At 36.0% G+C, this 15,022-nt stretch overlaps 1 protein-coding gene across 1 annotated transcript; it reads right to left on the bottom strand.

The window, feature by feature from the left end:
• Positions 1 to 10,897: 10,897 nt before the first annotated feature.
• LOC147854824 (selenium-binding protein 3-like) lies at positions 10,898 to 14,690 on the bottom strand. The gene is made up of 8 exons (XM_087331321.1): positions 14,553 to 14,690; positions 14,133 to 14,265; positions 13,731 to 13,926; positions 13,206 to 13,433; positions 12,781 to 13,012; positions 12,140 to 12,247; positions 11,554 to 11,826; positions 10,898 to 11,381 (listed from the first exon to the last, which is right to left on the bottom strand). Exons 2-8 carry the CDS (start codon positions 14,263 to 14,265, stop codon positions 11,097 to 11,099), a joined length of 1,455 nt encoding a protein of 484 aa, XP_087187447.1. The 5' UTR covers positions 14,553 to 14,690; the 3' UTR covers positions 10,898 to 11,096.
• Positions 14,691 to 15,022: the final 332 nt, after the last annotated feature.

Below are 15,022 nucleotides of genomic sequence, written 5' to 3'. Positions count from 1 at the left end.
AGAAATTGATTAGCACAAACATAAAGGGGGGAAACCTATTATTTCATTGAGTGACACCATCATAGAAGGAGTTGTTTCCGACATTTATACTAACACATAAGCTACAAAAAGAAGAAGAGAAAACTAGCTTCTACTCAAGAAATACTTATAATTTGATCAATAATACCAAAAGTAACCCATCACATATCAACAATTCAATGGTGGAACTAACGATATTTGTTTGCCAAAATTTTCATCATGAACATATTGTCCCAAACATTTGACAATATGCAACAGACATCTCTGACATTCTAATGACCAAAAGAATAAAATTGTAAAACCAAAAACTACGACATTAACATGACCTTCATTGCCTAAGTAGCTTTGTCTTGTTCTTTCAAATTTACTTAGCTAGACGTCCTTAGCTTTGAATGCATTTTAGAATGTGGATTTGAGATGTTTGATCTCCTCTTCATGCTCTTGACTAAATGTGGCCATTGAATGTACCTAAAACACTCGACCCTCGATCTCTTTTTCCATCCATTGTTCGGTTTCCTCTCCAAACTATGATAAGAATTTGTCAAATGTCATCCCAGATGTCATAATTATGCTAAACTCAACTGCGACTAGTTGTAAAGAATTGTTATGATCCTTGTGACCTCGTTTGGCTTCTTGCCTTTGTTCTTTGGGTCCCTTGTTAGGGAAATTGGATTTGATACCAACTTTGACATGTCACATGTTGTGAATGGAATCTAGAGCATTGGGAAGTAAGCTCTAATGGGGTTAGGAAAGAAAAACTCTCCAATAAGGTGTGCATGAAACGGGAGAGAAGAGAAAGGATTGCATAATATTGTGCATGTAGAAATCAGGTAATACTAGGTTGGATGGAATAACACCTAATTTTCAATGATTATTTCTGTATGCAACAATAAAATCAAACAATGAATATATATATATATATATAGATCGTATAGATATATAAGAATCTTTTACATTATACTTATAATTACAATATAATCAACACGGCTTGCAAAATGTTTGTAAATCATTCAAAACTAGAGATTCCAATATATACAAATCAAAGTTACATACATTTACTAATATCTTATGATCTTCATATGAATGGATAATAACTACTATTTTATTTTATATCATATTTAAATCTTTATCTATTTATCAAACATTAGATTGCCTAATCCACTATGCTTATAAATTTATAATATACTTATCAACTTCCCTAGGCGGAACATCTTCATCGAAATCTTGGTCAACCATGATTTAGAATCATTCTTGTAGCTATAACATTGTTGTGTTCAACCATATGCACAAGTTTACCACAAACCATGTTGACACGCTTATTTTAAAGGCTTATAATCATCAAATGACCTGTTTGTTATAAGACTTACTTGCATTAATAATGCCAATACACAATGAGTCTCGGACAAATATATAGGATAAGAATGTATTGCACATATTTATGACCATAGTTGTTAAAAGACAGTATTCTATGTTTAGAACATGTTTTACAATACCTTGAAGTATACTACATACATACTAAGTTTTAGAATTGCCATTTTATAATTTTTCGCATATTCTATGTATTTAACAAGTTTTTCATTTTTTTATTTTTAAGATTCACCTTGGAATTAATGGAAAGATGCCCAAGGGCTACAAAGAACTCATACATGAAAACACAACCACCATACCCACATCAACCACATGTCGAAGAGCAAAAGCCCTCACACAACTACCTTAGAAATTGTATTTACACATCTAAAATCAGGATCCTTCCATAATGGGGGTGGAAAAAACCCACCTTTGTAGAGCATATCTCCACTTTATTCTCTCCCCAAAAAAGACCATTTCAACAAGTATTTAATATTTCAAAAAGTTTGAAAAAATAAAAAATAAAAAATAAAAAATAAATTTAAAAAATCTTAAAATTTAAGAAGTATTTAACGTTTTTTACGCGTTTTCTATGTATTTACAATATTTTACACATATTCTAAGTATTTAAAAAAAAAGGTAGAATAGTTTTGGAATACTTAGCATACATATTCTACGTGTATTGTATGCTAAGTATTCGGCAACAATGATTATGACAAAATAAATTTAAATCCAACATGCTTTTACAGGTTATGAAAGTGAGGTTCCAATGGATGGTCCTAATGGTAAAATCTTCCCATACTTGATTCATACCCTATTCTACTTATCATATAAAAATATGTCGGCATCCTTTTTAACTTGATAGTATTTATATTTATCCACTATTTGGTTTCACTAATTCTTCAATAAGCATGTTAGTGGGATGACTCTTCTAGTGAGTGGATGAACATTTGAAAATCTCTCCTTCAAGGATTCTAATTGTGTTGAGCTTTTTGTAACAAACATCTGTTTGAAAGGCCAATTTGAAATACATTTACATTTCTAGCAAATTGATTACTAGCCACATTGTCTTTCTTGCATTGATGTACTCCGTGCTCCACTTCTTGACTTGTTTCCTCAATTTATATGCTACGTCTCCAAAAGTACCAATTCAATTCAATCTCATTTTTGCCACAATGGATTGTTGCCTTTGGATCATAGACCAAAGACAAGGGAAAACACTCTATTGAAATGTGTGTTCAACATCTCCTTTTCTTTTTCTTCATTACAATTTACAACTTACAAGGATTACATTGTTTTGTCCTTGTGTATAAGAGTTTGGACAATTATACCAGTACTCCTAACATAATGAGAGATGTGTGTGAGAGAATGCATTGTTTCTTGCTCTAATTAATATGGTTGAGAGAATTGTTACCTGACCAACTAGGTATACTTGTAGTCTCACCATATAATCAAATGGTATTCGATGTTATATCAAACAAATTCATAACAAGATTGGATGCACTATAAATAGTGATTGTCTTCTCAGTCATATTAAATCCAAACAATTCAAATATAATGAAATGTGTTTCCACATATTTGCATTAGCATGTGAACCACAAATAAATCTAGTCTTGTGTATACTTGGGAGGGGTTTTGTCATGTTGCATATGATTATGTAAGTATGTGATTGAAAATGTCCTTTATATGTATGTGTATTCTTCAAGTCAATTCATGGTTCACAAAAAGTATTTGCAGTCTCGCTCAACAAGAAATTGGTCTAGTTATTATGTTCACACATGAAGTGAAGTGAGCTAGTTAGTGGCGTGCAATTGCATCCTTCCTCTATGTACATATCCATGATTTATAGAAATGTTCATCTACTTTTGAATTAGTTTTGCTACCCAAAATAGATTTTAATGAACAACAATTAAGAATATTATACTAGACTAAAATAGAAGAGATGGATATGGAGATTAGTGCTTTATCAAACCCTAAACCGGTGACTTCATAATACCTTATTTTAATTTGTTTCAATTGATCTTAACTGGAATTGTATATTACCCAATCTCACATTCACAAATGGCTAATACATTAGCCAATGTCATTTCCACATACACAATCAAACCATATTTTTGTTTGAAACATGCATATATATATATATATATATATATATATATATATATATATATATAATTCTTGCTACAACATACATAACCTTTGGCAGTGAAATGTGAGTGTATACTCCTATGATTTGGAACATCCAATTGTTTCTCTTCCACAAAACTAGCACCCCTTTTGAACAAAAGTGCTCCAAGAATATTGCTTATCCACATAAGCATTATATTGTTTGTGATGACAAGGTTATATCCACAACACAAGGCTTCTAAAAGTCTTGTCTTCTTCACTTCCTCTGATCCATGTTTCAAAAAGGTTAAAATGACAAAATGTTTATATGTTTATGCATACAATGGGTCCCATTCTTGTGTTAACATCCACCCATCTTCAAAATGGGGGGGGCATAAGATCTTGGGATTACAGTTGAAGAGGGAACGTGCATGAAGTCAATATCGAGAGTCTAAAAATAATTAATTAAGACCAAGTACTATGAGGGCATTATCTGAATGTCCAAAACAAGGTGTAGATAGAGATAGGGGACACATAACATGGCAAATATGTCATGGGTGGTTCTCAAACTTAGCGCATACATATATACACGTAGACAATGTTTTGTATGATGTGTGTGTATATTTATATATATGGCGGGGGATGTTGAGACACTTTTGATGGACGAAACCCATCCAAAAAGTAAAGGCCAAACTTTTATCGTTGTGTTTTATCGTTATTGTATATAACAATATCCCCATAAACTTATTCCAACAACCCCTTTGAAAAATTGAATATAAATATATATCTGTCATTTCCTTTCTCTACCATTCCATACACACACCACAAAAACATATGAAAACTTATTTATGAACTATTGTAATCGAAATTCATATGACGATGGTGATTGTTTTTCACATTATCTATAGATTATCATCATTTGAGCAAGCGAATAGATTTTATAAGTCTTTCTTAATCATTTGTCTCTTGTCCCTCCCATGTATCTTGAATCTATGTGGTTCAATGTTAGCCCACTCGTCCATATCTTCAATGTTGCTCTCAAATCCACTTTTCTTAACATTCTAATTGAGTGAGCAAGAAAGAGAGGTTTCCCATTTGTCTAGCTATTAAAAGAGTTAAAATGACATTTTGTTGCGTCTCGTCAACTTTTGTACACAAGATTCCAATGTCTTTTGAGAGAGGGAAACTGAATTAATCAAACAATAATTGAGATTTGAGCAATTAATGAGATTTGAACACATGTGCATCTTGGGGTACCACATGAATGTATACTAGGGGTGCATCCAAGGGTACCACATGAATGTGTACTAGGGGATATTTTTACAAGGAATCCATAATAATACACATAATAGGTTTTATGTTTTTGAATTTGATGTATGCTCAAAAATATATACCTCTTAATGGAGGGGATTTTAACAATAGCTATATTGTAGGAAATTGAAAATGCAATAACAAATATTAAATCTAGAGAAATAATGGAAAATGAAAGTATTTATATTGAGAGAGCAAAGCATGGAAGAATGATTATATCAAAAGGTTCGATACAAAGGGAACACTATCTCATGTGCTCTCAAGTGAGAAGATACAAATACAACTAAATGGAAGGATGAAGAACTAATCTTTCTTTTTTCTTTTTTTCTCAAAAAGGAAGCTACTTTCCCATTAGTTAGGAGAGATTATTAGAGAAAGACTACACAAGTGGCTTATACATAAATCAAGGAATCACCCTCCGACCGAGTTCAAGAATATGAGACTACGTACATATCTTTTCAAATTGACTACTTAATGTAAGTAGGTACCTATAACTATAACCTAGTGCCCTTCATCGCTGGCCAGTACAAGCAGGATCCTATGGCCTACAACGAAGGGAGGGTGGGAGGTGAGTAGGAAACAACAAACGCGGGGGTTGGTAGTTCCACCTCGGGCCATTTCCTCCTTGCGTCACCATTGGCGTGTTTTGCCATTTCTGCCAGAAGCGCAAATGGGTCTTTGAAGTCTCTCTAATGGTCTTATAACATATTAGGTTCTTAATGCCGAAAGCTAACCAAATTAAGTATCTTTCCATTGATCACATTCAAGATTATTGTTTGCGTTTATTTACACTAACATTGCCTCTCAAGTACTTTACATGTATCAATCATAAAAGATCTATAGGGATTGATAAAGGCGAATACTCCAAATTCACCTTCTCATTTTCATGATTAACTAGTCATTAATTAAAGTGTGGTCATTCCTTGTGCATATATCTCTGAACTTGTTAAAGTGTCTTGATTAAGTTTAAAGATAGGGAATTGAGCTTCATAGTGAAGTCAAACCTAGTGAGGAAGTGAGGTAAAGTTCACTTGAATAATTAGTAAGTTTGTCACTAGCTTAGGAATACTTGACAACCATTCTTGCTCGTATTACCAGCTAGAGATAAATGACAACTCGGTTTACATCATGACCTTGGTAAGGAAATATAACTCCAATGGTTGAGGGAAGGGGTGAGCTTAGTGTAACACACCTAGAGCATACATATCAAATGGGCTTAATAAGACTTTATCAAAACACTTATAAAAGTTAAGAGATAAGGAAATGCATGTAAAGAATATTCACACTTCAATTAATCATTGGTTAACCATGCTAAGAGATAAGAAAACACGCATAAAGAATAATCACAATTTAATTAATAATTACTAAACCATGCTAATACTAGAAATTTAGTGCAACGCTTTAGAGTAAAGAAAGCACTTAAATACATTTTTTTACGAGAGAAAAAGACAAGAAGAAAAACTATAGCCAACATGTAAAAATGATGAAGTGAGAAAAACACATAACTTCAATACACCATACACCTCGACATATTTTAGCGTATATGGAACAAGTGTAGTTTTTTGTAAAGAGGCATAGGAAGATAAAGACTAATGGGGTGATGTGAAAAGGCCGAAGCATTGTAAAAGCCATAAAAAACACACTTTTCTAAAGCCTCTTCTTATCTTAATCTTTATCTCCTCCGAAGTTATAATTTTTAACCTTAATCTTAATATTAATCCTCTTACATACTATAGGGCCGAAACTTAAGCTTCCATCTTTAAGTGTTCGAGTTAGTTGTAGTTTGGTGGAGGAAATTCTTTACACCATTGTTAGTACTTTTTTTCTCGTCTTTCATATCTTTCCTTAACTATGAACATCAAGTGTCTTAATAGCTAAGGTTTTAAGTGACTAAGAGTGGAAGAATAGGTGTTAGACCTTCTGTGTATATTAAGGTAAGAGCTATGTTGTTTGTTCTATGGTGTTTTCTCATAGGCTTTGGAATGGTTTGCCACCCCCCCTACTTATCTTCCTAACAATAGAATAAATATTATCCTACCTCCCATAGATCTTGATTCTAAGATAGTTTGGACCAACTAGGAGAATGTGTGGCAAGGAGCTAAATATCTGATGCTAACCTTGAATCATCCCTTACATTTTTCTTCATTGTTCATTTTTGCTTGTTTGAATTAATCTCTTATCCATTTGATGAGTGGAGGTGTTTTTTGTTAATGGATTAGAGTTAAGGATGATGATTATGATAGTGATGATGATGACGATGATGAATGGTAATGGTATGTGTGTTGATGATGGCAATGAACGTTATGGGGTTGATGGCGATGGAGATCGATAAGCATTGCAGGGTGGGGGGCGGTGCCTAGAATGGCTCCACCCCCCTCCCAAGGGGGTTCAATGTAAGGGGAGAGAGAGAGAGAGAGAGAGAGAGAGAGAGAGAGAAAGAATTAGAATTTTTATCGTCCATAAAGAGGCCAAATTTGACCTATGGGACCAGAGTATACATGTGTTCTTGATATGTGTCTCCTTCCTAAGAAGGGGTATTCATACATTGAAGCACAAAGTCTCTATGTGTGAATAAAGCATACACATATGAGCTCAACCTTCTCGGTAGTGTCTTAAGTATGGCACTTAAGTTATCACTCCCTCTTAGTATGTCAGCATATCTTGAACGAATTGCACTATATGTCGAGCATGTGAAGAGAAAGTGACATTCATCCTCTACCATGCCTTCGTTGCATACTTTGCATGTCGTCAAATTAGTTACATTTTGATACCATGATGCAACTTCAATACCTAACTTGTGAGATCGAGTGCGAAGTAGTGTAAGGGCTCTACGAGCACTGCTACTCATATTGGTAATGAGATAAGGTTGGATACGATCAATAGGCATTCTTGCTTTATATTGAGACCAACATTGAGGGTTGACATTTGCAATGTAGTATTCTAGCTTTGTCCTCTTAGCATCTTCCCACTTCATCCTTAATGATTCCACCAACCTTTCCTCAATCATGACATACTGCATAGCATTGCCCGAAAGCTCTAAAAGATCATCCAAACCCCATCTTCTAAACCATTTCCTTATGTCAACAACCCAACCGGATGAGAGAATCTTACTTTTATAATTCTTTTGTAGCTTCATCCAACATTCCAAGCAAGATGTGGTAATCGATAATTCGGCATATTCCTGACTTTTGTAATGTATTTATATACTTTTTGGAGTGCCAATAGTTCTATGGGTCGAACATTTGTTTCCAAGAGCATAACCTGGTAAGAGGTAGTGCATTTAACTCCTAATTGCCTCCTTAAAAACATCTTTTGAATTTTCTCAATATCATTCCATGCATTAAGAGAGATGGCGCCACCCCATACTTATACTCCATAAAGTAATACTTGAGTTACCATGGCATTGAACAACATTAACTTTACTTCCCATCCACAAGTATCACTTTGGTTGCGTTGGTTCTCCAAAAGGTAATACAATTTCCAACCGGCTTGGAGCCTAGAATCAAAGCATGCACTCCATTTATTTGTGGCAGGTACATCAATACCAAGATATTTAAAGCTTTGAACAAATTGTATGTGTTCACCTCTATATGTGAGCAAGAGTAATGATGAGGTTGGATGGCTTGCAATACCATCATTTTTGTTTTCTCCACATTCACTGCTAGTCCACTACTATGGCAAAATTCTTCTAATACCCCAAGTAAATTTTGCATACTATCAACATAATATCAGAAGAGTACCACATCATCAGCATATAGAAGCAATAAGATAACATGTTGCATCAATTTGGGAGCATTGAATCCTTCTTCTCTTGCAACCTTATTTACCACTTCTTCTAATTTATCAATACATAAGCCAAAAAGTGTGGGTGATAGTGGACATCCTTGCTTGACCCCCATGTTACTTAAAAAGAGAGACGACAAGAGAGAGAGATTGAGAGAGGACTTATTCATTATTCATTCATTCCCCATAAGGGGTTAAATAGTTACAAAAGGGATACACAAGGGTGCAAGCCCCCTTGTCCATTCACACTAATCACTCACTCACACCTCTTCGTATATGTCCACATGCACACATGTGTGCATGTGTTCACATACGTATCGACTCATACTTACAATTATACTTGTGCACATTTACTCATACACATCAACAACATTATAGCATTCGACCCTCACTCATCACACTCTACTCTCCGTACATCTCGTACGGTAACACATTATGGCATGCCCGTGGGAAAGTGCCTTGCACTTCGAACCCACATGCCTTGATCATAATCTCTATACGACCGGAACTTCCATCGGTCCTCTCATCGATCGACTTTCTCGAAAATCTCCTTCGGTCGACGAATCTCCTCACACGAACTTTGGTATCATTATTCGGAGCTTCAAAAAAAAACGTTGTGTGTATGTGTAATATTCCTCTCATTGTTTTGTGTGAGTTGTCGTGAATCCATCTCGTTCACGTTGATGAGTTTTAAAAATTAGTCTTCTACCCACAAGTTTTAAATATTTCTATTCATATACCCTCAAGTTTTGAAATTCTTGGGATGCCCTCAGGTTTCGAAATTCCCGAGATGCCCGCAGGTTTCGAAATTCCTTGGATGCCCTCAGGTTTTCAAAGTAGTGGTGTACAAGGCCCTTTTATTGCTAGTGCCGATTTAGTAGGAACATTGGAGGATGTGATGTGTACAAAAAGTTTGTACTTGACCCGTGCATACACAACTAAGTCTTAAGTTTAACCACTTGATTTCAAATCTTGCCATCGGCAAGCACAAATGATTGAGAGGCATCACTAATAGCTTTCCATGTTAGAAAAGGCAACTAAAGTCACAATCAAAAGCACCCGAAATAATGTCTCCACAAGGGAACTTGCCTTGCTTACCAACAACATAACCGTCTGTAGGCCAATATAAGAAAGTTTGAAGAAGAAAAGAAGCTCCTCGAGGTAAAGATAGACAATTATCATTTTTAACATTCATGGGAAAACCGAGTGCGATCTATGAGACAGGGCCGTAGCCCATGGTGAGAATGGAACTTGGGTTCTCTCATTTTTGTGAATGAATGGCGAATACACAACTCCACGACCCTAAACAAAGCCATCACTCAAGTTTAGACATGGTTCATGGTTTGGACGTGAAGAAAGATGGAGCTTTTCGACCACATGACATGTGATCAAACAAACTGTGAAAGAGAATCATGGTAATGAAAAGAACCAAGGTTGATGTGTGTGGAAGTATTGAGGACGCGAAGGATCCGGTGGGAGAGAAACATATCATTTTGTATACAGATCACTCGAGTCGCAAAGAATCCGAGGATTCCATCCATCACATTTCAATCAAGTTAATATAACAACTACACTGTACCAATGGCCCAATTAGGGTTTAGGGTTTAGGGGATGGAGAGCAAAGCCTTTCAATACTCCATTGCCAACCTATACAACCTACATGCGATTGAGCACGGAGGATTTCCCACACATCTCAACCTGGAAATGAACGGTTGTGGAATTTTCCATACTCACCTGTCATCAAAGCTTGATGCAAGCCATGGTGGGCACCAAACCCAGCATGGCATTTCTAGGCATTGTTAGCAAATTCATGTCAAACTCAAATGAGAAATATTTGGAGGAAGTAAGATTTTTGTCGAAGGAAGAAGTCTTTGACACTTCTAGATGGACTGATAATCCCATATGTGAATCTGGCATGAGTTTTTGATGTCATCTGCATGGAAATAAGATTGGTGTCGAAACTCCTACGAGGCTGATTTATGCCCCTCCTAATCTGTCTACATAACTTGAAATTTCCCAACTGTATAACCCAAATGTTATAACAAGCTTGATTTAGCCCAATATCATTGTTCAGATTCCCAGGCATGTACTCCACCTTCCACAGATTCATATAAACATATAGATGCCCCAATGCATCTGTCTTGTCGCCTCTTTGCAATCCTAAAGCCTCGGAACAATGACAAAATAGACAGGCTTCCTATGTGCATTAATCATCTCAATTTTGATAATAAAAAAAAACAGATCATGTAACAATTTTTTTTAGCTATTTCCCATACACTTTCAGTAGCTTATATAGACATTTCCAAACCTTTCTCAAACAAAGATGGCCACATTTCTCTAGAGATAATGCTCCAGATGTAACTTCGTCTTATTTAAGGGCAACATGTTAATGATGGTTTTCAGTCCCAAGGGATCAGCAAATATACATGAAAGACAACTTCGAAGGGGAATCAGCTACAAGATTGTCTGATTGATATGCAAACAAATTTCTAGCCAAAAATCAATCATTTCTGATTTTATAAACAAAAATGCTAAGCCCAGATGTCTGAAGTGCAATCCCCACCCGGATACCGAACCTCATGTGCTAATGCTGGTCCATCTGGCTCTTTCCCAAAGTCAACAAAAAACTCCTTGTTGAGAGAGAGGCCTCCCTTTGAAGTATTACAATCGATAAGCAGTAAATGTGATCCTTGTTCAACTAGTTCAGGATAGAATTGCTTGTCCCATGAACTGAAGAGTGAATTGGTCGCATAGAGTCTCTTCCCATCAAGACTTAGCTGAATCATTTGCGGACCACCCCGTAAACATGACTTTCCCTAAGCATAACAATCGACATTCAGAAAAGCAATTTGAGATTTTTATTTGTTTTAGGAATGTGTCTCAAGACATGATGAGTATAAGATATCAAATTTGTCTACTAATTAAGATCTTTTGAGGGTCTATTCAAAGCAATTTGAACATTTTTAGGCATTACAAAGGTAATTTTACCTTCACTGTGGGAAGCTTGGTTTGGGACAGTTTTCCATCTTCATCCACTTTGAAGACATTGCTACCTTCATAGAAGACCCCGCCGACCCAGAGTTGTCCTGTTAACACTGGTTTTTCAGGGTTCTCTATATTATACTGACGAATGTCTCCATGGAGCCAATTGACGAAGTACAGGAAACGATCGTCCAAAGAGATGACAAAGTCAGTGATAAGGCCTGGTAGCTCTGGCAGGACCCAGTTTTTGACCTTCAAGGGTGGAACACTTATGACAACCTATATTTCAAAGAAGAATGTTAAAGTAGCATATAATGCATCAAATATCTTTTGGAAATTATTTCATTGCCATCAAGCACTTAGGATAAGCTATTAATAGAAGGAAAAGAATTTACATATGGATATAGCACATCAACAACAATCAATATAATTTCTTGTATATCTATTAAACATCACTCCAAATTTCATGCTGAATATGTTCTATTTTAAGTGGCATATAGCCTGCCAAACATCACTCAGAAATTTCATGTCTTGGATATGTATAATGAAACCATTTATATACCAACATCTACCAATTCTTCGTTTTAAGTACCTCATGGTCCCATCTGTCATCCTTCTTCTTGAAAAAACGAACCACAGTGCTGCTCAATGCGCACGCCACAAAACCAATTGCCTTATCAGGATTATGTAAAAACCTCACCTACAGAAGAAATTTATTCTTTAACATGTCTTATTCTAAAACATGAGTTCTCTCATGATCCTAGATTAGCTCAAACACAAGTTTTCCAATCATCTGTAAATACAGCCTTATCGGGATTATGGAAAAACTTTATGGACAGAAGACAATTCACTCTTTAACAAGTCCTGTTGTAATGCAAACACAAATTATGTCATGATCCATAAGATAATTGCAAAGGCAATTCACAAATTGCACTCTTTCAGCAAATCTTATTCTAGCTCAAATACAAGTGTTGCAATCATGCTTATGTAAAAAGAAAATTCACATATTAGAACCTTTAACAAACCTATTCTGTTCGAGCAAAAGTTTTCTTTAATCCATAAATGTGAAGACAATCCATGCATTACACTCTTGAGCATGTCCTATTCTAGTTCCGCACAAGTTAATCTCTAGCACAAAAGGTGCTGGCATGACCAATATTCAGATTTAGCCTTAGCACTTGAACAAACATAGATTTATGATTCCAATTTATGTTTTCCTTTTCTGGGAAACACCTCTAGTGGTATCAATCCTGTGTTGCCAAGATCCAACGTCTGTTTCAATGCACCTCCTGGCCAATCATACACAAATAGGTGGCGTCCATACAAACCGTCTGACACATGTTGAGGATTGAACCCTTTTGTGAAAGCTGAAGGAGCTCCCCACGAAGAGCTAATCATTGTTTTGTGCCGAGGTTGATACCAGAAATCATAGCCAAAGTGAGGGCTGTGTCCTGGTTTCTCCCACCTAAAATATTTCAACTCAATTCAATTCCACTTCAATTAGAGACAACCTATCCATTAATGATGCAACTATGTGGTTTATCTTGCGAGTTTTCATTGACTGAACAAAAACTTCATTAAAAGCTTGTGCAATAGAGCCATCATTCGAAATTGATTATGAGAAAATGGCGTATTTTTCTATCTGATGAGCCTCTAACCTTCCAAGAACTTGGAAGTTCGAATCCAAAAGAAGAAAACCTGCCCCTTCAGCATTCCCATCCTTATCACCGAGGCAAGATATCATGATGTTGCCATCAGCCAAGCAATGTGATGTATGAGGAAACGCCATCCCAGTCTTTGATATTATATCAGAAGGCTCTATGATCTTATGCAACGAAGGGTTTCTCGGATCAGTAGCAGTATCTATAACATAAATTCTAGTCGATCTGCAACATTAAAACAAATCAATATGTAAGTACCATTACCTTGTTGGATTACACAACTTATACATATGCATCAATGAGACATATGTCTATGATTGTGCACACACACACCTATAAATAAGCGCATACATCCATACATACAGAAATACACTCATAGATACATCCTGTGCCATATCTACATATGTTTCGTTCATATAAAGATTTTATTATATTTGTGTGCATAGATACACATTTATGAACATGCATATCCTTGTTTATATGTAAATGATTTTTGAAAGGTGATTGATATGTTATACTTACACAAGGGAAGGGAGGATGAGGAAACGCCGTGCCGTGGATGGATCTTCATAGCAAGAGCTGCACGCATTCCATCCCGTGTGGTGCAATTCATCATCCACATACTTGACCGGCAGGCGGTGGATAACTTGAGAGAAAGTGGATGATCCAGGGTCCACATCTACAGTGGCCAAGTAATCAGGCTTCCCTTTCCCAGACCCTAAATGAATAAAAAAAACACAACAAAACAGAGAAAAGAGAAGAAAAAAATGTTTAGACATAAGTGATCTAAAGGATATACATACACATACATATATATACATATAAATATATGTACATATACATATGTATGTATGTATGTATGTATGTATGTATGTATGTATGTATGTATGTATGAAAAATACAAAGACACCGATGTTACATTACCAGTGTATACAGCTGTGACATATATGATCTCCTCACGAGGCCCCGACATAGCATCCAGGGGGGTAGCGTAGCCAGGGCCATGAACGCAACACGAAGACAACGAATCCGGCAAGGAAGAATCCACTACAGCCATCTAAACCACACAATAACAACAATGAGGCAGCAATTCTCCCTCCCTCTCTCTCTCTCTCTATTTATCTATCTCACTATCTACATGTATATATATATATTTATATGAACACACACACACACACACACACACACATATATACATATGTATGTATGTATATTTATATATATATATATATATATATACAAATATACAAATATACAAACATACATACATACATACAAACATACATACATACATACATATGTATGTATGTATGTTTCAATTCTCCATGAACAATACAAGCCTACCTCTGTTCCTCTGTCTCTGTATCTATGTCTCTCTGCCTCTGCCTCTGCCTCTGCAGATACCAATTTTGGCTAATTCTTACTCTGTGTGTATGTGTGTGTTATGTTGTGTTGTGTGTTGGGGAAAAAGGAAAGGGAAGGGGGGGGCAGAGGGGGGGCCAAGGGGGATGAACCTTCTTTTTTATCTGACTCAGATACACACCACCACCACCTTCTTCTTCTTCTTTCTTCTTCTTCATCATCTTCATCTCATTGTCTAAACTTTAAAGTATTCTTTGTGTCTTTTACATGTGTCGTGTTACCGCTAGACATGTATGCATCGTGCCCATCTTGTCCCACCCAAACCCCCAGTATGTAGGTTCACATATCAGCATAGTCGAGCTCCCGACGACTGGCATGTGCATGATTACAGGGGCCGCACAACAAAGAACTAATAGGAGGCGTAAATTGTGATTACATTATGGCTTTTGTGG

The sequence above is a fragment of the Azolla caroliniana genome, unplaced genomic scaffold (genome assembly GCF_043228905.1).
Source record: "Azolla caroliniana isolate FFs.n. ecotype wild unplaced genomic scaffold, voAzoCaro1.0.p SCAF_15, whole genome shotgun sequence".
NCBI classification, from domain to species: domain Eukaryota; kingdom Viridiplantae; phylum Streptophyta; class Polypodiopsida; order Salviniales; family Salviniaceae; genus Azolla; species Azolla caroliniana.
This window is presented reverse-complemented; position numbering and strand designations above follow the sequence as displayed.

Coding starts and splice junctions, on each gene's coding strand:
- LOC147854824 (XM_087331321.1), bottom strand. CDS start 14,265: ATGGCTGTAGTGGATTCTTCCTTGCCGGATTCGTTGTCTTCGTGTTGC. Junction 13,013..13,205: donor AACTTCCAAGTTCTTGGAAG/GTTAGAGGCTCA, acceptor GAAATATTTTAG/GTGGGAGAAACCAGGACACA. Junction 12,248..12,780: donor CAGGATTGATACCACTAGAG/GTGTTTCCCAGA, acceptor TTTCTTCTGTAG/GTGAGGTTTTTACATAATCC.